Source organism: Ursus arctos, unplaced genomic scaffold (genome assembly GCF_023065955.2).
Source record: "Ursus arctos isolate Adak ecotype North America unplaced genomic scaffold, UrsArc2.0 scaffold_1, whole genome shotgun sequence".
NCBI lineage: Eukaryota > Metazoa > Chordata > Mammalia > Carnivora > Ursidae > Ursus > Ursus arctos.
Genome location: NW_026622763.1, coordinates 51,793,431 through 51,816,429, shown reverse-complemented (window position 1 = coordinate 51,816,429; position 22,999 = coordinate 51,793,431). Strand labels below are relative to the sequence as shown.

Below are 22,999 nucleotides of genomic sequence, written 5' to 3'. Positions count from 1 at the left end.
GCTCAGTGAATGTCTCTTGAACTTACAACTTCTATAGGAAAACCCCCCCAAAAAAAGTTGATTATGGTTTCTCTAGAGGTCCAGAGCACATTCCCCTTTAAATTTTTACTTGTTCCTCATGTTCAAGGATCAAAATCCCTACTTTCTTTTAAATTGAATATAAAATACACATTTTTGTATAAATGTGCACACATAGAAATAACTGAGCTTACGAAAGATCAGTTTCTTACCCTAGGCCAGTGCAAAAGCTTCTCCGATGGCCTCTGGCTGGTGCTGCTGACCTTGGGGGATTCTCATCTTGCAGTCCTCACCTCCTGGGATCATCCTGAGTGGGGGGCCCCGGGATGCCTCTCCACATGCCCACACCCTCACTTCATCTCCGTAGCAGCCCTGAACCCTTTCTAAATAGAAGATTTAGACTTTTCCTTCTAAACTGGCTGATCAGATTGGCATCCGATATGGCTTGACCACATCCTAAGCACAAAAACGCTTTTCCGGCCGGTCCCCGAAGCCCTCCCCTGAGCTCTGGGCCATCTAAGTCAGTAGACGTCTTCTCCAGGTCCTCTATCCTTGGGCCTCTAGAAGGCGCAACAGTGTCCAAACCCACCTTCTCTTGCACTTGTGGGTCCATGTGAGACCCCTTCATCACCCAGATCTCAAAGCCAGCTCTCAACTTGGTCTGAGTATCATCGTAAGTTGGCACCTGGGCCAGGTCTCACTAGCAGCCAGGAGGCCGCAGGCACAGAACGATGTTTTCCTAGAATGTCGTCTCCTGCCTATCCACCCGATCACATCCGAGCCTCTTTAAGCTTTCCCCCTTGTTTGAAAACTCTTAGGTTTATATGTGTCGCAGCAAAGCAGGATTCCCTAAACCCTAGTCAACTCGTTTTCAGCACTTTCATGTCCAATCTCACCAAAGCCTTGCAGAATTCTAAACATTTCCATTTCACTTCAAAATATCCTTGTTCTCAAGAGACAGTCCTACACTGCCAGTTGGAGGGGTCAGGCCATCATCTGACAGATGGATCAGTGGGAAAAGGACCCAGGAAGGACTGCTTACTCTCCTTAGCAAATAGAAAGAAAAACAGGATTTCAAATTCCTTCTGCTGTCAAGTGGTCCGTTCACCCCAGGAACAACCATCGCACATCCCTAGCTGTGATGCACCTTGATGAGGACCCTCTTGCTAACTTTAGATTATGTTGCTTTATCAGGACCACAGAAGACTGTGACCACTTGACCAATGGCAGTATATCCTGAAGAGAAAGGCCCGCATCTGCAAAGACAAGAGGCTATTTGGCTCAGGAGACCTACAGTTCAGTGACATCCTACCCTTATGGCTCTGAAATGTTTATCATTTGTACACTTCCCCCCACACCCACACTTAACCTCAGTACAAATCAATATCCTTTATCAAATGAAGAAACTATAGTGACATTGATATCCCCAAACAAAGCAAACACAGCCCCAGGGAAACAGGCACTACTCTGTGCTCCATTTACTCTTCATATCACTAATCAATGTGCCCCTTTCACATTTCCAAAGTTTATTTTTATTTCTATACGTTTAGGCTTAGGAAGCATATTTCGTTAAAAGGTTTTCTTATACTGTATCTGAAGTGGCTCTTAAAAAAAGTAATCTTCGGGTTGTGTGACATTCAAGACGTATGTAGCCGGTTAGCAAATAAACATGCGAGCAGACGTCCACGGCTCCACGCCGCTTGCTTTTGCTTTCTGCACTTGCTTTAGTGACACTTTCCCTTCAGTCAGAACAGTCTTCTTTGCCAGCTCATTGGTTTTAGAGTCTTCAAAGTTTTTAAAGTCTTTCTGCCAATTTGGGATTGGGCGAAGTGACGGCAGTATCCAACACTGGAATCCAGCACATGTGTCAGAGGGACAGAGGGAGTGAGGGACAGAGGGACAGAGAGGGGGAGGGAGGGAAGAAAAGAGATGTGGGGGAGAGTCTGGGGCTACACTGTGGCCTAAGAAAGCAGTCGTTCTACAGGCACACCAACTCTGGAGTAAACGGATTTGGAACTCTCTTGCCTTATTCACCTAAACAGAAAAGCCAGACAGCAGCAGATTAGACGGTGATCGTTCCACCCTGTTATTTAGGCTAACAGGGACCCACTCTGCTGAGGAGCCAATGCACTTGCCCCAGTTCAGGGCTAATTAACAATTAGCCTCTTGATTTAGATCCAAGGGATCACTGTTTCCAATTCCAAGTGCCAGTTTAACAAAATTCTGCTAGCCCACACGACTTCCACGCTTTGTCCGCGCATCTTCAACGTTAGGCAGCTTCATTGTGAACAATCAGACCCAGCTCTGCACCAACGGACCCAGCATTCCTACTGTACATTAATGCCAAACAAAGGACCAGGAAAATAAATCATCATCAACCCTGCCCTGGGTAGAGTGCAAACTTCCCAGTCTCCCAGGGATAAGGTAGGGGGATACTTCCAAAGTCAGAGAGGTCTGAGAAGATCTGGAAACCAGGAAGTTGGTATTCCTCATTAACTTGCCCTATTACTTCACAATTCACCCTCCACGGGTACCCTGTGCACGAAGTCACTGCCCACCCAGCCCCTCACCATCCCGGCATCTGTCTGCCCGCTGATCTCCACATACTGAAACCCAACTCGTATTCAGCTAACCAAAAGGCTACGAGGCATGTTCCTCTGAGATGTACTTTCCAAACATGGTCACTGTAGAACGGAAGGAAGGATGGACACTTAACCATGATCATAATCAAGCCCAACGAGAGAAACCCCATGCTGCACGGTCCGGGGGGCACGGAAGACGTAGACTGAGAACCAACGTGCCCAACGATGAGCCACAGCCACTTCATCTTTTACAGCCCTGGTTTCCATTTATTTAACAAACACAAAAGGTAAGAAATGGTGAGTGCTGGCCCTGGCGCCCATTACTGCAGGGCTGAGTCTTCACCAACCTCCTAAGAAGGCAGCAGAATTCTGCTTCTGACACAAGGTCCAACCGGATCACCATTCCACAGCTCTGAGCAGAGGAAGTCAGCAGCCTCCCCACGCCCCCTAGAGTCCCACACATTCAAGATTCCCCTACTAGCCTTGAATAACTAAAGCTTTAGCCATCAATTCCCAAGTACCCTCACGGGCTCTCATTTGACCCCCACACACCCTTGTCAAGGGCGTTCAGGACCTTGCTCTACAGCCACCCTATCTAGTCTCATTATAACAACCCACAAATCCTAAGCACCCACTGCAGGGCAGGGCAGCCTGCATTTCTGGGGGTAAGCTCTCAAGTCTGCCTTTAAGGCAAAAATCAAATGTAATTAAAATCACTCGTGAAAATCCCTTAGCTGGGAAGGGAGTCCTTCAAAACTCAAAAACCAAGAATTAACATCTTGGGTATCTATTTGCATCACGCCTATAGCTGCCTTTTCCCTGGGGGCAGCAGAGTCCAAGGGCTACTTTGAGGAGGGAATGGCAACGGGTGAAATCAAGGGATTTCTTTCTCTCTCTACCCTGAGCTGAAAGAGTTGATTTCACAAGTTAAATTGAGTGTACGATGATAGGACTCCATTGTATTTGCAAGGTATATGCTAGCTGCTATCAGGCAAAGAAATGAATCTAAAACCTCTGCCCTCATGTAACCTATAATCCAGTTGGGAAGGATTGGTTCATCCTCGGAAAATCATGGCTAACAGTTAAACACGAAACCATGAGAACTGTCAGACACGTGATACTAAGTGCTACTGACATTCAAAGGAAGAAGAAATTGCTATAGTGTAGGGTGGGCTCACAGGCTTTCATGGAGCAATCTAAACTGGCTCTTGAGATTGACTACGTTCTTTCTTAAGATGGGCTGATCGAGAACCCAATCAGTGTTCCACACAAAACTGACCCAGTCATGTAAGCATACAACAGTATTTTCTATTATGTCTCCACTATCCCTCTTGCAAGTGCCAAATAATTCACTGGCCAACTCTGTCATAGTACTATGTGGAGCCAAGGTCCTAGGGTAACCATGTGCCATAGCTCAAGTTCTACTTGATGACCAAAGCTTAAACTAAATCTTACTATTGTTATGCTAAAATAGAGTACTATACAACTAAGAACAACATGGTACCTGCTTCTTTACAATCATGGAGAATCTTACATAAGCATTTAACCTGACTTTCCTGACAAATTCTTCATACCATGAGTACTCCGATCCATTTTTTCAAACCCCTAAGTCATTACTTGGATGGTCTCACACCAGCTTGTGTTAAAATTAAACTTGTCTATTTCTCTTTCTTGTAGAGTCCTATGACCTCCTCTAAGTCTCCCTGCCCATTTTGGCACTTTCTCCACTCTCGGGACTCAAGGTGACCGAGCACAGTCCCTGGATGCTGGCCCTGGGCCACATGGCACTGTGAATGATGCAAGGGAGCCAGTGCTTAGGGACACATCCTGGACACAGCTCTCATCCCTGGCTAGTTCCACTCACCCCTCAGTGGGCTTTTTCAGAAGGGGAGAGAGTAAGAGGCAAAGAAAGAAGGACCCAGATTCTGGTCCAAGGCCAGCTGGAATACGGGTCAACTGGAAGAGAGTCCAGGCATAGGTATTTAAAGAGATAGCCCTGATTCACATGGGAAGCAGTTTAATAAATCAACATAACATAGTACTTTTCCAAAATTCAGATGCTGGCCAATTTCTCCAGGTCTGAAAGACATTTCCGACTTTTCCTTTAGGAGATGGCATGAGCACAAGTCAGAAATACCAAGTTCAAATTCAGATTCTATTAAGACTCTGTTGAAGCACTTGTGAGACTTCAGACATTTCCTAACTTTCAGCTTTAGTTTCTTACCTATAAAGGGAGTAGCTGGACTAGATGATTTTTAGGACTAGATGACTAGTTAATGATTTTAAAGGCAGGAGTATCACAAGTCTGAGAAAAATCAAAAGCAAACATCAGAGTCAGAACAGAAGGGACAATGGTTGCGGGGGGAGCACCTGGGTGGCTCATTGCTTGAGTGTCCGACTCTTGATTTCCGCTCGGGTCATGATCTCAGGGTCGTGGATCCAGCCCCACGTCAGGCTCTGTGCTCAGTGTGGAGTCTGCTTGTCCTGCTCCCTCTGCTCCTCCCCCCAAGTGTGCGTGCGCACGCGCTCTCTGTCTCTCTCTCGAATAAAAATCGTAAGAAGAAAGAAGAAAGGACGACAATGGGCCTGGAGAGCCTCTGGAAGATGATGATCAGAACGCTCCCCAAAGAAGAGAACGGACTGGGGAAAACCCAGAACTGCTCTATAAGAATATCTTACAGATGTCTCCCTTCTAGGTTCTGCCTTATAGTCAAACATAGATCCATCTCTTCCCAGAACAGCTAAGAGTGATGATTCATGGAATGGACATACCCACAGAGGTCGTCCCACATGGTCTGCCTGGAAGGGGTGGTAACTCAACCTTCACTACCTAAGAGAAATGAAAAGATCCCATGGAGTGCACAGCCTGACCTCAGTAACTCAGACAACTATCTCATCATCATGTGGAGTCTCCAACTTCCTTAATGCACAGCCTAAAACCTGAGTGCAGTTTTACAGTCTCCAGCTCCGTTTTATAGTCCCCAAAGTTTTACGAACACCCAACACGTTCTAAGGCTCTCAGATACATTATTCTGTTATAAAATCTTAACTAGAGTTCAAGATGGTATTAAATATTTAAATAGCACTGTAGAAAATTTAACCCACAAAAACCTATGGCAATTTCTGTAACAGCGCATTCATCTGATATTCCCATAATTCTTCACTTCTCCTGCCTCAATAAAGGCCCTTGTTCAGCAAATTTACTTTATCAGTCTAATTAAGGCCAATTAAAGTTCAATTGCTTTGAACATGGGCTTCATAAATGTGACTAAGCTTAAATTATCAATTACCCCACCTATAATAAACTTTGGCTCCGCTCTTTGGCAGTCAGAATCAGAACGGCTAACACCTGTCCAGAGCGGGCACACAGTAGGAATTCAATTAGTGCTTCTCCACGCATCACCGCTAACCGCCACCATTTAGTCAGCAAGTCCCCACGCATTGTGCATGCGGCCTCTTACTCCTCACAACTGCCTTATTAAATAGCTCCATTTTACAGATAAAGAAACTAAGGCTTAAACTAACAGCTGCCACATGGCCCAGAAGGAATTTGAGCTCAGGTCTCTCTCTCACCGGTTCTCCATTGAACTTTTCTGTAGAGTGCAGAGTTTAGGACACTGGACCGAAGCTGTGGGGTCTCAACCTCCCCGGCTGTTATTTACACCCACAACCGTTACAGACAAAGGTGACGACTGATGTGATTACCGTCTGTGTGCCCTGGTTCTCCCGGGAGGGCCAAAGCTGCTTCTGAAGCCGGAACACTTTACCAAAAGAAGGGGAAAGGACGGAATCTCACATAAACCACGGCCCCCTACAGTGTGGTTACTGCCAGACTCCAAGCTCTAGGGAAGAGACGCTCCGGGTCTGGTCAGCCCCTCCCCTCCGTCAGCCTCCTAGAAGGCGGCAGACTCCCATGACAGGCTTCTTCTCACCCACAGGAGCACGTGAAGCAGCAGTAACAAGTTTTAGCAAGCACGCTGCTTAGTGACAGGGATTCCTGGCTAGCGTCACATTTTGCAAGTCTCCATCCCAAAGATATTTTCTTGGCCCTTCACAGTGTTGGCTTGAACATCTATTCCAAGGAAGCCATCGCCTTCAGTAGGCGTCAGGTGCAAGAGAATACCCCGCTGAATGATCCCCTCTGCTGGCCCACAACCAGGCCTGCACTAACCAGTTCAAATTCTCCGTGTGGGTGGAGGCACATTCACACACCCCGAAGTACTCAGAGACGCTAAACGTCATCCATTCACTGAGGTAACAGAAACCACCTTTCATTTCAGATTTACAGCTTAACAATGATTTCTACTGAGAGAAGTCAGAGTATAAGCACCTGGCCAGCCCTGCAGACCACCAGCCCTCCGGCTCCCCACCCCCAACGACTTTCTTTGCTTCACTAGCAGGGGTTATCAGAAAAACCTGACATGAAGATTCACCAATTTCAAAGTCGTTAATTGCAGAAATCAAGAGCTTTCCTCCAGCTCTAACATCCCATTTGACCCTCATAAACAAGTCCTCTCTTTACGAGGCTACACTTTGCTTTCTCTGGTCTGCTGGTCCTGGAAGGACCTCGGCTCAACTAAAAGCCTTAGGGGAGGAGGGAACGTCCGTGAGTTTATTTTTCAGTAGCATAGATCAAGACGAAGGCTCACAGCGATTAAGACGGACTAAGCTCCCTCTCTAGCCTAAAGAGTTTGCTCATGTGGGAACCAAACACTAAGAAAGAAAAAGAGAAGCTAAGCAGTGCCAGTCTCCACTTTCTCCCGGGAGGAACACCGATATACTATGGGGGGGGGGGGGGGGTAGTGATCTTCCAAACTGTGTTTCCAAAGCCCCAGCCAGATCGGATATTTTGCTTTAACCCGTCGGCTTGGGCCTGCCCAATGCAGGGGCCCAAAGGGTCTTTGGGTTTACCCCGGACGCTTTGGGGCCTGGGCAGGGACGGGGCACACCACTCATAGGGTCTTGTTTTCTCAGCTGATCTAGTCATGCGAACAGGTGCTTGGTCAATTCCATCTTTAAAAAGGGGGGAGGGGTATGTAAAAGTAGCTCCCACAGGAGCGCCCGCCGGGCGTGGAAAGCCACGCAGGACAGGATGAAAAGTGGCTTTCCAACTTCTGCAGGGCTCCCGAGTCTGCGGGGAAACCGGGTATTGCGTGAGGCTGGGAAAGGCCTGGATCTTCCGGAACAACGCTCCCAGCAAGTCCACAGCAGCGACACGGCGACCCTACACCCCAGGTCACCCCCCCCCGACTCCCCCTCCCACACACACACGTGAAGCTCAGCAAAGCGTGCCACCTGCCGGGTTCCCAGCAAACATGCCCGAAGGCAAGGACCGCCGGAAAACACTTTGTTTAAAAAAAAAAAAAAAGTAAACTCTCCCGGGGCCGAGGACAGCCCCGCCTGGCACCGGGGCCGCGGTCCGCGGGGCTCGGCCCCCGGACCCTCCGGTTTCCAGGGCTGCATGGGGGGAGGCGCCGCGCCGGGCCGGGCCGGGCGGCGGGCTGCACTCCCCCGGGGGCTGGCGGAATCCCGGGCGGGGCAGCGGCACGGGCAGGGCCGGCGGGCGGGAACGCGGCGCGCCCTCGCCCCTGCTCGCGCGCGGGCCGGCGCCCTGGCGGGGGTGGGAAGTCGGGGAACTTACAGCCGCCTGTCCTCGGGCTTCAGCTGCTGGTGCATGGCCAGCGAGAAGCCGAAGAGGCTCCCGGGCTCCCCCGTTCTCCGGATCACATTGTCCTCGCGGGTGTCCAAGTTGAAGGCGGCGCCGAGCCAGGGCAGGAGCCCCGCCGACAGGTAGAGCAGCCACAGCTGCCCCGCGGCCGCCATGGGCGGGCGCACCGGGAGGGGGAGCCGGAGCCGCGGTGGCCGCCCTGCGCTCGGGGCCGGGTTCGAGGCTGCCGCGCTGCTGCTGCCGCCGCCGCGGCCACCTTCGTCTCCTCTGGCCACCGCGCCGGCCCCACCCCCGGGACGAGTCGCGCTGGCCGCCCGTCCGCTCCCCCTCGCGGGCAGCTCTCGACCGCTGAATGAGCCCGTTGTTCTCTGGAGACTCGCAGGCGTTTTATCAAGTGACGAGGACGCCGGCCCCGCCCCTCCCCACCCCTCCCCACCCCTCTGGCCCCTCCTCGCGCGCCCGCCGCCCGGCCCCGCTGCCGGCACCTTCCCGGCCGGCCTGGCGGCGCGGCGTTCCGAACCTGCCCTCCCCCGCCAGCCCCTCGCCTCTCCCGCCGCCGCCTACCTGGCCCGGAAGCAGCCGTGGCAGACCGGGGTGCTGGGGGGAGGCGAACTCCCGGCCCAGCGGCCGCGTCCTGGGGGTCCTCCGGGAAAGAAGCTCTGGAATTGTGGTTGCCATTCGGCGCAGAGCCAGAAAGGCGTTTACTACCTGTTAGCAAGAAGTGCTGGTGATGCGCCGACCCTGATCGCCTTAAGCCGCGGATTCTCACCGACCGAAGCCCACGTGCAAATGCTCACTTCATTCATTCAGTCCACAATGCTTCTGGAGCGCTTCACGCTTGCCAGATACTTGGGGGAGGGAGCTGCTTGGATTGTTTTCAGCCCTTAAAGAACTAATCGTCAAAAATGATAATAGCCCAAACTTCGATAGTGCTATACAATTGATATAGCTCATTTTATAGCTCATTTAGCCCTCATAACAATCCGCAGATTAGAAAACTGAAGCTCAGCCTTGACCCTGAGAACCCAGGGAGCTGCCCCGGTGAAAAGGAGAGCTTGTGGGAGAAGTCACACAGGTGTCAGCAATTTAAAACTTGGTTTCTAGGTGCTCTGAAGCGGAGAAGCAGCTCCTCAACTGTAAAGGATGGGTGTGTAAGGTGGTCCCCATGAGCTCAAAAGCCGTCCTTTCCTGCCCCCAAATTCCCAGGACTAGATCCTTGCCAAGAGGCAGCTCTGAGCTCTGTGTGGGTGGCCTAAAGGCTCCTGCCTCCAGAGCATGGGGTGGGGCCTCCAATGTGGTGTTGACCTCCAGGGCGACTTTATTGGCAGGGGTTCTTAAGCAGGGGAGAGAGAATTCAGGGTTACTGTGATATTGGGGTGACAAAAAATTTTTACACTTTTATTTTCACTAACGTAACTGACATTTAGCATTTCTTTCCATTATGAATAGAGGCAAAACACCACAGTGGCCGTAGGATAAGTATCTATGACTTAGTCTCCAACATCACATCATAGTTGTTACAATATCTTCAATTGCAGTAGTTATTAGGTAGACCCTCCACTAGATCTTGTCATGCAATAGGTCAATTAGAAAGTATATATGTTGCTACAACACATTTTTTAAACATTTTGTTAACTGTATTTCAAAATAATTGGTTTCCTTTGCAATCCCATGTATTTTATGCTTTTAAAAACCTTGTTCTGAAAGGGGATTCATGATCTTTGGCAGCCTAACAAAAGGGGGTCCCATGCCATTAAAAAAGTTTAAGAAGTGCTAGCCTGAAGTCTCCTGGAATGCCTTGGGGAGCCTGCCTTGGAATCTGATATCCCTGTGTTAGAAACAGAAGCAGAGTACAGTCCCAGAGAAGACCTGGAGTTCCGTGTGTACACGTGGGGATAGGGTTGGGGGTGCCCTTCGCCTAAAGGAGTATTTGTACCAAGGGAGCAGCCCCCACCGCACAAAAATGCTGCCTGACGTCATCAAGGGTCCTCGGGTGATAACAGCTTCCAGAGCAAGTCGGTCAGCATAGGAGGGGCAGGTCCCACTTGTCTGCCAATCAATAACTCCAGTCAAGTATAGTTAAAAGTAGGGTGCAGTGAGTTCAAATTCAGTAGACAATGTGGGAGATCACACTGTTTTCACAAATGCATAATAACCTTGATAAGATTGTGAGACTGTTGGAAACTAATCGAGTAAGCTAAGAAACATCTGTATTATGATTTTTCATGCAAGGTAGCCTTTTTTTCTTCATGTTGAACACATACTATTCCAGAGAAACAGGTCCAAGCTAGTACAGTTAGAGCCCAGTGAACCTTACTGCAGGCTGGGACCCAGTGGGAGCCACTCACGTGGCTGTGACAGTTGCCGAAATACTTCTGAACTGGTTGATAAAAGAGACTTGTCCTGGAGTGTCCCGAGTGCCCATCGCAGATGGAAAACTTTCAACCACACTCCTACCTTTCACCTATGTCCTGCCTGAGACCCCAATCATACTTGAAGTTGAATCAAACTCAGACTCTTAACAATAATCTCTTTGAAGACTGTTAGCTTTTCCTGATTAACTGTAACAATCAAGTGTTGTGAATCCGTTGTGATTTCCATGGTAAATAGGGGTGTGCTAACATAAGAGAGAAATAGCTTATGAAAGGTAGGTGTAGAGGTCCTTCCGGATCTGCTGAGGATATTGTCCATGTCTGGGGCCGAAGAAATGAAAGAAGCAAGAAACCTAAAAATTATAAAGTCAAGACCCAGGGAGGGAGGTACATAGTTTAAATGAAAAAAACTAAATCTGAGACAAGAATACACTTGTCTGGAATCAAAGGGAGAAAGTTAGCTTGACGATAAAGGTGTGCTGACCGTATAGGGCATGGTGTGTGTGTGTGTGTGTGTGTGTGTGTGTGTGTGTGTGTGTGTGTGTGTGTGTTTTGTGTGTGCACCTGCCCATTGCAAGAAGGGCTCTACAAATCCAGTTATGACAAAATCATGTCATGTTCCAAAAAAGGTTGATTAGAAAACAAACAGGAATACCTAAGAATATGATTATAAAATCACAACATACTTCTACAAACTGAAAATTTTAAATAAAAAGGCTGTGGAAGCTTTGAATAGATATTTGCTCAGATGAGAGCTTTTGAATTATATTTTAGCAATACACTTTTAAAAGAAAATTATTTGTTCTATATCCCGCCTTTGGTAGGGGAGCTTTCAAATAATTTTAAACTGTCGCTCACCTATGGAGAAGTCGAAGAAACTCATGTCATGCCTGAAATATTTTCCATTTCCTGGGACCTACTGTAATCATTTTGCTATCAAGTTCGCTGTTGTACTGACTTCATCATCACCAACAGCAGAGAATTTCATATTCGCTGCTTTTTAGGCAACGTGGAAACTAGCTTTGGAAAACTTCTCTTTATTCTCCTTTTGTGGTTACATTATACTGATGGTTTTACACTTGCATGTGCCCTAGAGCACATGGTCTGTGGAACCCAATACCCTTGCTTCAAATTCGGCCTCTGTTCCAGCTTGACCAGATGACCTTAAATCATTTAATCTCTCTATGCCTCAGTTTCCCCAGCTATGAAGTAGGGATAAGGATAGTATCTACCCCCAAAGAATTGCCTTGCCTTAACGATTAGTAAAGTAACAGGATCCGAAGCTCTTCAAATGTTGTATTAAAATCAGAATTTCCACTTGTGTAGAGCCTTTCAAAATTTGGCTTTCGCGAGTTATGTATTGACCCAGGATAAACATAGTGTGTGAACTAGACATATGTAGTAAGCTTTTCCAATAGGGATTGTACTAGTCAATGTCAGACTTTATGCTTCAGAAAAAGAAAAAGAGTTTTCCATTTTACTTTTTTGTCTCTTTATACAAGTGATCAGGGGTTTGCCTTCCACTCTGAACCTTACTGCTTTTTGTTTGACATTTTATTTGCTGTAAGTCACAGCACATTTTATAAGGGCAAACCTACCTTTGGCTGGAATCAGGAGAATCCAGATTGCCAGCTATACCCTAGTTTAAAACCCAGATGTATTTATTTATTTTTCCGGTTTTATTGAAAGATAATTGACATATAGCATTGTATAAGTTTAAGGCATACAATATGATTATAATCTATATTATATATATATATACATATATAAACAATCACCACAGCAAGTTGACAATATGATTATAATCTATATTATATATATACATATATATATTATATATATACATATATAAATACATATACACATATATATATTATATATATACATATATAAATACATATACATATATAAACAATCACCACAGCAAGTTTAGTTAACAACTGTCACCTCACAGTTTCAATTTTTTTCTTGTGATGAGAACTTTTGAGATTTATTCTCTTAGCAACTTTTAAATATAAAATACAATATTATTAACTATAGTCACCATGCTGTGCATTAAATCCCCAGAACTTATTTATGTTATTAACTGGGAGTTTGTACCTTTTGACAACCCCCCCCACCCCGTACTTGTTGTAACCACCAATCTGTTCCATTTCTGTGAGTTTGGGGTTTGGATGGTTTTTTAGATTTCACATATAAGCGAGATGATACAGTATTTGTCTTTCTCAGTCTGACTTATTTCACTTAGCATGATGTCCTCGAGTTTCATCCATGTTGTCATAAATGGTAGGATTTCCTTCTTCTTATGGCTGAATAATATTCCACTGTATATATATGTATGTATATGTGTGTGTGTGTGTGTGTATACACACTCACACCATGTTTTCATTATCAATCCATCAGTGGACATTAAGATTATTCACCCAGATACATTTTCGAGTAAATTTCAGGGCACCTGGGTGGCTCAGTTGGTTAAGCATCTGCCTTTGGCTCAGGTCATGATCCCAGGGTCCTGGGAGCAAGCCCCACTTCAGGCTCTCTACTCAGCAGGGAGCCCACTTCTCCCTCTCCCTGCTTGTGGTCTTTCTCTCTCTCTCTCTCACTCTCTCTCTGTGTCAAAGAAATAAATAAAATCTTTTTAAAAATAAATTTAATTTTGGGGCGCCTGGGTGGCGCAGTCGTTAAAGCGTCTGCCTTCGGCTCAGGGCGTGATCCTGGCGATCCGGGATCGAGTCCCACATCAGGCTCTTCCGCTGTGAGCCTGCTTCTTCCTCTCCCACTCCCCCTGCTGTGTTCCCTCTCTCGCTGGCTGTCTCTCTGTCACATAAATAAATAAAATCTTTAAAAAAAAATAAAAATAAAAAATAAAAAATAAATTTAATTTGAGGGGCGCCTGGGTGGCACAGCGGTTAAGCGTCTGCCTTTGGCTCAGGGCGTGATCCCGGCGTTCTGGGATCGAGCCCCACATCAGGCTCCTCTGCTATGAGCCTGCTTCTTCCTCTCCCACTCCCCCTGCTTGTGTTTCCTCTCTCGCTGGCTGTCTCTATCTCTGTCGAATAAATAAATAAAATCTTTAAAAAATAAATAAATTTAATTTGAATATTTCTATTTCATTTATAATGAGTTCATTAAAATGTTGTAGAGTATTTCACATTGTCATTTTATGTGGGATTCCTTTTTTAAAGTTTGTTTTGAGGGAAATTTTCTAAGAAGCCACATTTTGCCAGCTAGCCAGAAATAAACTAAACTTTAAATGAATCATGTTAAATTTAAAACTGAGCTCCCAAGGCTGAGGTGAAACCGCCACTTGGAAAATTTGGTTTTCCATTCCACCATCATCAGAAACAACATGAAGTTCTGTGTATCTCATGCCACACACAGTGTAGTCTTTTTTAAAATTCAATTGTAATTAACATACACTGTTATATTGGTTTCAGGTATACACTATAATGATTCAACAATTCTATACATCACTCCTTGCTCATCACAATAAGTGTATGGTTCATCCCCTCACCTATCTCACCCATCCCCCATTAACCTCCCCCCTAGTAACCATCAGTTTGTTCTCTATATTTAAGTGTCTGTTTTTTGGTTTGTCTCTTTTTTTCTTTGTTCCTTTGTTTTGTTTCTTAAATTGCATAAATGAGTGAAATCATATGGTATTTGTCTTTCTCTGACTGACTTATTTCCCTTAGGATTATAGCCTTTAGATCCATCCATGTTGTTGCAAATGGCAAGATTTCATTCTTTTTTATTGCTAAGTAATATTCTACTGTATGTATACCCCACATCTTCTTTATCCATTCATCTATTGATGGACACTTGGGCTGCTTCCATATTGTAGCGATTGTAAATAATGCTACAATAAACATAGGTATGCATATATCTTTTTGATTTAGTAATTTCATTTTCTTTGGGTAAATACCCAGTAGTGGAATTACATGTGGTAATTCCATTTTTAATTTTTCGAGGAATCTTCATACCGTTTCCCACGGTGGCTGCACCAGTTTGCCTTCCCACCAACTGCATGAGGGTTCCTTTTTTCTCCACATCCTCACCAACACATGTTTCTTGTGGTTTTCATACTAGCCATTCTGACAGGTGTGAGGTGATATCTCCTGTGGTTTTGATTTGTATTTCCCTGATGATGAGAGATGTTGAGCATCTTTTCATGTGTCTGTTGGCCATCTGTCTGTCTTCTTTGGAGAAATGTCTATTCGTGCCTTCTGCCCATTTTTTAAGTGGATTACTTGTTGTTTTGTTGTTTTGTTTTGGTTGTTTTGGTGTTGAGTTGTGTAAGTTCTTTATGTATTTTGAATATTAAGCCCTTATTGGATATATCATTTGCAAACATATTCTTCCATTTTGTAGGTTGTCTTTTTGTTTTGTTGATGGTTTCCTTCACTATGTAAAATCTTTTTATTTTGATGTAGTCCCAATAATTTAATTTTGCTTTTGTTTTCCTTGCCAGGGGAGACATATCTAGAAACATGTCTACAGCTGATGTCAAAGAGATTACTGCCTATGCTCTCTTCTAGGAATTGTATGGTTTCAGGTCTTCCATTTAGATCTTCAGTCCATTTTGACTTTATTTTTGTGTCTAGTATATGAAAGTGGTCCGGTTTCAATCTTTTGCATGTAGCTGTGCAGTTTTCCCAACACCATTTGTTGAAGAGATGATCTTTCTACCATTGCATAATCTTGCCTCCTTTATCAAAGAATTAATTGACCATATCATAGTGGGTTTATTTCTGGGCTTTGTATTCTGTTCCATCGATCTCTGTGTCTAATTTTGTGCCAGTGCCATACTGTTTGGATTACTACAGCTTTGTAGTATACTTTGAAATCTGGGTTTGGGATACCTCCAGTTTTGCTCTTTTTCAGGATTGCTTTGGCTATTTGGGGTCTTTTGTGGTTCCATACAAAGGTTAGGATTATTTGTTCTGATTCTGTGAAAAATGCTGTTGGTTTTTTGATAGGAATTGTATTACCTCTATAGATTTCTTTGGTTAGTATGGGCATTTTAACAATATTTGTTCTCCCAATCCATGAGCATGGAATATCTTTCCATGAGTTCGTGTCATCTTCAATTTCTTTCATCAGTGTTTTATAGTTTTCAGAGGACAGGTCTTTCACCTCCTTGGTTAAGTTTGTTCATAGGTATTTTATTATTTTTGGTGCAATTGTAAATGGAACTGTTTTCTTAATGTCTCTTTATGACTTATTAGTATGTAGAAATGCAATGGATTTCTGTATATTGATTTTCTGCATATGGAAAGGCCGAACTTGGAGGAGATATATTTTAAATTGATTTCTTTAAAGAAAAAATTTCTTGCTTCCTATAGAAAGAACTTCAGTGGAAAAAAAAAAATTGATTCTGAGTTGGGACTTAGGCCAGTGATGTCTGGGCTGCATCAAGTCAGGTCAAGGCAAGCACTCAAGGAGGCAGCTTCGCCTCAGCCATCTCCCAGACGAGGGGTGGAACAAGTTCCTCTACTTCCCTAGGACTCAGTTTTCTAATTCATAAAATGGCCAGAAGTCTGATCTCACCAGCTTGTTCTACCGATTAAATGAATTGTACGCGTGAGGTATGTAGCACAGTGTCTACTCTTCAATATGCAGAGAATAAAATGGTAGCTATGAAAATGAAGGAGGAGAAAATAGACTAGAAAATAAAACAAGAGTAGGTTCAGGTAATGGGCACTAAACACAGGGAGAGAGACGCGTAAATGAGATCACCTGTACCCCACGTTCACTTCATGTAAATGGTCAGGATAAACCACTCCTTCCCATTAGAGCTTGGCAGGTGGCCCCTGTCATCCCAGTTTCTCAGGGCCTGACGTTTGGGAGGAGGCAAGTTCGTGCTTCACACTGGTTCCAGATCACTCGCATCTCCTGCAGTGTTTGCAGAAGCAACAATGGGCCCCAAACTGGGCACCATAAGCTGGAAAGGGAAAACAGCACAGAGGACTAGCCAGCGAGGAGGCTGCTGGGAGAATAAGATAAAAGCTGAAGGACATTCCCAAACACATTCTTATCTTCCTTTTCTCACATTCTGTTCAACCAGCGGGAGAGTTAGTGCTAAGGATTATCCAAAACCATGACAGATTTACAAATCATTGTTACCGTTCGGAGCTTTAGCTTATCGAATACACCTTGCCACAAATAATAAAGCAGCTTATACCACAGAATATAAACTGGCAGCGTGCTTAGGAGAACATGCAACTTCATAGGGAAAACAGACCCCAAACTTTAGAATTTCTTCAAAAAGTCTGAATGTGGAAAGCAAGCCATTTGCGTACAAATAATTAAGCACTCACTATTTAACAAGAGAGCTGAAGGCAAGGTACTAAATTCTGCCCTGTGAACATACCACTATATAGAACAAATAACAAAGAAAGCAGGAAAAGAATGCAGAAATTTGGACCACCTAATAGCTGAGAATGTTCCTGTAACAATGGCTTTGCTGTCCTGGATCACATGATTAAAAGTGAGGGGTCGTACAGTTCTGCATTATACAACATATTTCTGGGCATTCCTGGTGAAAAAGGAGGCAAATGGGCTCACTGACATTTATATCACATTTCATTTTCGAGTCATGGAAAGTCAGTGCATTTCCAAAGGCAAAGCCATAGTCCGAATTTTGTATCCGGAGACATCAAAGTGGGGACTTTGCGCAAGAGAGAATGTCAGGGTCCCTGACCGATTTAAGACTCAGGATATCCCAACTTCTGATTGGGTAACTAAGACCACACCTTCATAGCCTTCTTCAGCTTGGGCCCGCAAAGACCAAATTTCCGGCCTCCCAAACCGGGAACTTGAGCAGTTCACCAAGAGTGAGCTTGATCAAAGGTGTTTTCTGGCAGGAAAACACTTCCAGGAACATCGTATCAGTTAGGCTGAGGTGTTCAGACAGAAACACATCTGCGTGCTCTTCCTGCTTACAGAAGGGTGGAAGCGTCAGAAGGCCAACCAGGGGGATTCCTGCCCTGTCCAGTCTAGTGAACCAGGGCGAACTTTTTCAGCGTTGGATCCTACTTGCAAATAGAGTCTCCACCCCGGTGCTCCAGAAGTTTACCTTCCCCGAGTAGCCAACCCACCCCCAGTTGCTATTGGTTACAGAAAAGTTTGGGTAAATGCCACAGTGGTTGAAAAGAAGGTAAGAGAGTATGGGAGACAGTCCACTCTTTGATTTTGAAGGGCTATTAGAATTTCCTAATTTACACTCTGTAAATAACCAAAATACATTTATTCCTCTGAGACTTTCTTTATGTGCTGACTACAGTCATCTAGCAATGTCTATAGTGGTTATAAATAACTTTAATCTGTATTTTTTAAATAATTCAAATACAGGAAAAAGGAAAAAAACAGTTTAAGTGTTATGTGTATTTTTAAAATATATTCCAAAGTTGAAATCTTTGCAAGTGTTAAAAGGACATATATATATTCCAGCCATTAACCATTTAACAACAGATATTCAAAGAGGAGCGTAGCATTGAGTAGACACCCTGACCATCTGCCCAGGCACTCCCTTCTCAGACTCCATCAACACTCTGCATACACCCTTCTCCCACTTCATCTTGAGTGATACACTGTGATTCATCTGCTTACAGAACTGTCTGCTACTAAACTTAGTTCCTTCAAAGTCGAGGCTGAGCTTTACTCATTTTTGTACCCCTGGTACCAACACCTACGCCTGGAACATGGAAGCTACTGACAAATGACTGACTATGGTACCTCAGGTTTTCACTTTTATGCTAGTAGGCTTCTTTGAAGTTGGAGGGTTTTGTTTTGTTTTGTTTTGTTCTTTTCAAAGAAAATGTACTACATGTTTAAAATGGAGCCTACCCAACTGTATCCTTTATTCAAAGGACACATCCTCCCTACCCAGATTCCTCTAAAACTTGGTAATTCTCATGGAAAAGAAAAACTCCTGCATCAAGTCAGCCAGTTAACAAGGCACCATTCTGGACTCACGGTCTCCGATGCTCTAAGCCTGCCAACAGTTCAAAGACCGGTAGGAAAAAGTGAAAGTGGACTGCATAATCTGGAGTGGAAATTCTTAGGGCTTGGAGGAGGCTAGAGGGACGTTGGAGAGACGGTGGGAAGATCAAAGAGGGGCGCATGCAAGCTGAAAATCCAGAAGTTCTTTGAACAAAGAAAGCAGCAGAGTCCTTGGAGGGCTAGATCCTCTAAATTGGAAAATATATTTGTTTCACTCTTTGGTCTGCTGTCCCAAAGTCCTCACCATGCTGCCAGCATCAGTATGCCTCATCCTTTAGCCACCAAATAGAAAGATGACATGGTGACATGAAGTGGGAAGGGTTCAGGTGATATTCTTCCCTAACCTCTCCCCAGCTCCACCACCCAATCCACCCGACAGTGTATCCCTGCCCTCTCCCCATTCCAGCTATACATGCCTAACTGGAAGGAATCTCAAGGCCAGCTAGACCTTCTCAGGCAAACATTTCTGGGAGAAAACATGCATGGAGTATACGTGGCAGGCCTGGCTGAGGCTTATGAGCTTGAAGCAATACCACCGATGTGACTTTTTATTGCAATGAAAATCGAAAGACTGGAGAGCATAAGCTTCAGTGTGCACCTGCAAGGATGATATGTTATGGCTCAGAATCACAACTACAGTTAACATAGAATTCTAGAGACACAGTTAGTGGGTGAGGTCATAGCAATCAAAGGACAAAGCATGAGGTAGACAGCAGGAAAAGGCATCTAGTGTGTGAGTCCCAGAGTCGAATACTTACAGACTAAATTTTTTTATATAAACATCCATTTTCTCTGGCATTTATTCAAGACTGATCATAAAACTGTCAGCCAAGAGTTATCTATTTGGAACCTGTGCAATTACTCTCAATCATATATTCCATTTAATGGATCTCTCGATTGTTATGAAATATTAAGCATTCAGCGCATACCAGAGTTTGGTAAATATTATTAAATTAATAAATACTAAGTATTATTAAATTACTAAATAAGCTGAATATTACTAATTATTTAGTTTATATTAGTTATATAAACGCAATAATATATATTAATATATTAAATACCAAATATATTAAACTAAATTAAATTTAGTTTATTAAATATTACTAAATATTATTATTCGGTGCATGCTCAGTGTACACATAAGGGTTTCTTGAGAGTTTTCTTCCATGTTTTTTTCCCATTATTGGGTAAGAGATTTGAGAAATGACTATAATAGCGAATTCTTTCTTAGAGTTCTAAGGTCACAAGAACGTGTTTAAGGAAGACTCAAGATAGACACTGATGTTTTGACTTTCCTCTCATTGAGAGGTGGGGGTCTAACTCCCTCACCCTTGAATCTGAACTGGCTTTAGAGATATTCTTGATTAATAAAAATAAGCAGATGTGACATTCCGGGACTTTCCAGGCTGATGCATAAGGAACCTTTTAGCTCATTCCTGGGACTCTTGGAACACTCATTCTTGGACTCTGGGCTGCCAGGTGAGAAGTTCAACTTCTATAGCAGAGCAACCGTGAGACCCCGTGGAGAGAGAGAGACCCAACTGAACCCAGCCTTCAGCTGTCCATGGCAAAGTGCCAGGTATGGGAGTGAAGCTATCTTGGACCCTCCAAACCTGCCCAGACACCAGCTGAATACCCCCAAGTAATCCCTGTTGAGACTGTGTGGAGCAAAATCAGCACCCAGTCCATCCCCACCTGGATTCCAGACCCACAGAACTGTAAGATATTAATAAAGTGTTTATTGTTTTAAGCCACTACGTTTTAGGATAGTTCGTGATGAAGCAATAGCTAGCCAAAACCGATGTAGTATGAGGTTCCCATGTGGGACTCCTCCGAGGCCGGTCATCAACTTCTACTGAGCCGGCCCCTCCTCCACACCGTGGGAGCAAGCCCACAGCCTAGGCCACGGTGGCAACACCATTAGGTCATGCTCTTAGAGAAACAAGATCAGTTATACTTACTTAAAGGTAAGTAGATAGAGCTTTGAGGGTGATGATTTCATGGCTCCATGACTAATTCTCAATCACTCAATAATAGGGCCAAGACATGGACAGATAGGGTAGGCTTTGTACAGTTTCTCCCAGCCTCTAGCATGGAGGGTAGGGAAAGAACAAAAAGCGGTTCTGTCTGGCATCGTGCAGTGGGTCATAGCTTCCACTTGTCCACATGGTGCTCCCTGACCCACTTTTACCTTCAAGAGTCTTTTATCGGCCCTGGTTCCCAGTAGTGTTATATATATCCGTTATCACAACATACTTTCAAATGGCACTGCAGAGTGTCTGGTGACCAGGAGGGCAAGTCCCAAAGGGTCATTCCAACACGGAGCATAAGAACCCCTGCATCAGGGAAGATGTCTAAAAACTTAGAAGATCCCCCACCAATGTCTCTCAGCCTCCCTCTTCATTAAAGGCCTTTTCTCCCTCTCCAGCTCTAGTTTCATTTTGTGAAAAGGTTCACTGCCTTATGTGCCATGAGCAGACAAGCTTATCGAATGAACTGTAAATCTAATCAGTTTGGCACAGGGGTTTCATGGGAGCCATGTAAACAATAGCTGGAGTTGTGTTAAGCTTCACTGACTCCAACTGATTCCCAGTTTGGTTCATTTGTGCAGAACAGTTGGAGATACAAAGCCAAGCCCGTTAATTTCCAGAGAGCAATTCTAACAGAGGAACGAGCTGTCAATCCCCAGGAGGCTTTCAATCCAAGCTCTAACTACAGGATTTTATTTAAGGCGTAAGATATGTCTTCACGTTACTCAATTTCTTTCCATTTCCTCAATATTCCGTATTTCTAAGGAGATCCTGGCAATTCTTGTTGAAATTGGAATCCTGTGGAGAAATGAGCAGAGAACGTCTCCAGGCTCCCATGGCCCCTCATAATAGTGATCCAAGTGAGGTCCTGAGTCCCCACCCATGAATTTTTCTTAACATAGTTGTGCCCCAGGTTACCTCTGAAAAACAGACTTAGTTAGCTTCAGCAACTAGTTCAGTTCTATTCTCATCGTATACTTTTACAGCACACATTCGTTTTTTTCATGTGAATTACACCCTCAAGATTGTAAAGTTTAGTAGTTACAGGGCTGAAGTCACACCACTTTTCAATCTCTTAAATAGCATATGCTTCATTTCCAGATGGAAAAATGAATATTCACCACAGCGCCATTAGGAATACCAATTTCCCATCACTCCCTGGCATTGGGCAATGCAGTTATAATACTGTGCTAATTTAAGGCATTTTCTGGTCCTCTGAGCCTCGTATTTACATAGCAGCTGAAACTGCACGTGGAAATGAATGGAGATGATGATATTTGCCTTATCTCAATTTTTCTGTGAGAAGGAGAAAAGCACTTAAGCTTGAAATAAGCAGATGTGAAAACACTTCTCACTAATCAAAATGTTTACCACTAGGTTAGAAGAGGCTGCCTGTTTAGAGGCATTGAACCTGATCTGTATACTTAGCAAGATGAATGTAGTTAGTGTGACAGAACCTCGGAGCAGAACTTTTGCAGCTTAGTTCAGATGACAATGAGCAATACCATACTTCTTTATCAGGCTTTTCACAGTTGATGAACTTGGTTACAAGAGTGCCTCGTGCATCTATTCACTATAGACTCTCACACCAACGTACTTGAAGCTTCAAGTCACCATACCCAGAAGTAGTAGAGAGCAAAAAAATGTAAAGAACAATGTCACTACAAGATTCAGAGAATTAGCTTTGTAAAATTATTTTATATTCAATTATGGAAACTTTACCTGGAATAAAGGAAATTAAATATCTAACATTCTGGAAGACAACAAAAAGCGTGCAACTGCTCTCAATTTGATCCCAGGCAGTTGAAAATATTCATAACAGGAAACTTGCGAGATAACATATATGACGTTGGCAGGAGATTGCCAATGTGATTCTATAAAGAGCTTGGCGTAACAAACCAGGCTAGAGATCCACCTGCATTTTCTTGAATAAGACCACCGTGGTTTAGAAATTACAGAATCCTACCTCAAACTAACTTAAGCTATACAACTGATACTCAACAAAGGCTGTGGAATTAATTATCACAATAATAACTAACATGTATGGGATTTTTGCCATGCAATAGGTAGTTCCCAGCAAACATTTTACATTGATTCATTCATTTAATCTTTACAACAATGGGTACCAGATATATTCTTAGTGGTCCCATTTTACACATGAGGAAACTAAGGAGCAGCAAGATCACAGGAACCCCCCAGGTTATACAGATCAGAAGCGTCGAAGCCAGCTTTTGATCCCAGTCAGGCCAGCTCCAGAGTCTGCATATATGACTCCCACCCCCAACCAAGTCCCAGAATATGTGACTTTTTAAAGTTACCAATCAA

General features: G+C 44.3%; 1 protein-coding gene across 4 annotated transcripts in view; it reads right to left on the bottom strand.

Annotated features, from left to right (window-relative positions):
* The window catches only part of ITGA6 (integrin subunit alpha 6), a 76,840-nt gene extending 68,216 nt beyond the window's left edge, over positions 1-8,624 (bottom strand). For 3 of the 4 annotated variants that reach the window (XM_026492552.4, XM_044381477.3, XM_026492554.4), the window contains exon 1: positions 8,242-8,623. In XM_026492552.4, the coding sequence (XP_026348337.2) occupies positions 8,242-8,423 (182 nt within the window). In that variant the 5' untranslated portion in view covers positions 8,424-8,623. Of the gene's footprint in view, positions 1-8,241 lie in introns of all 4 variants that reach the window. The other variant, XM_044381479.3, reaches the window with a different exon arrangement.
* Between the last annotated feature and the right edge of the window lie 14,375 nt (positions 8,625-22,999).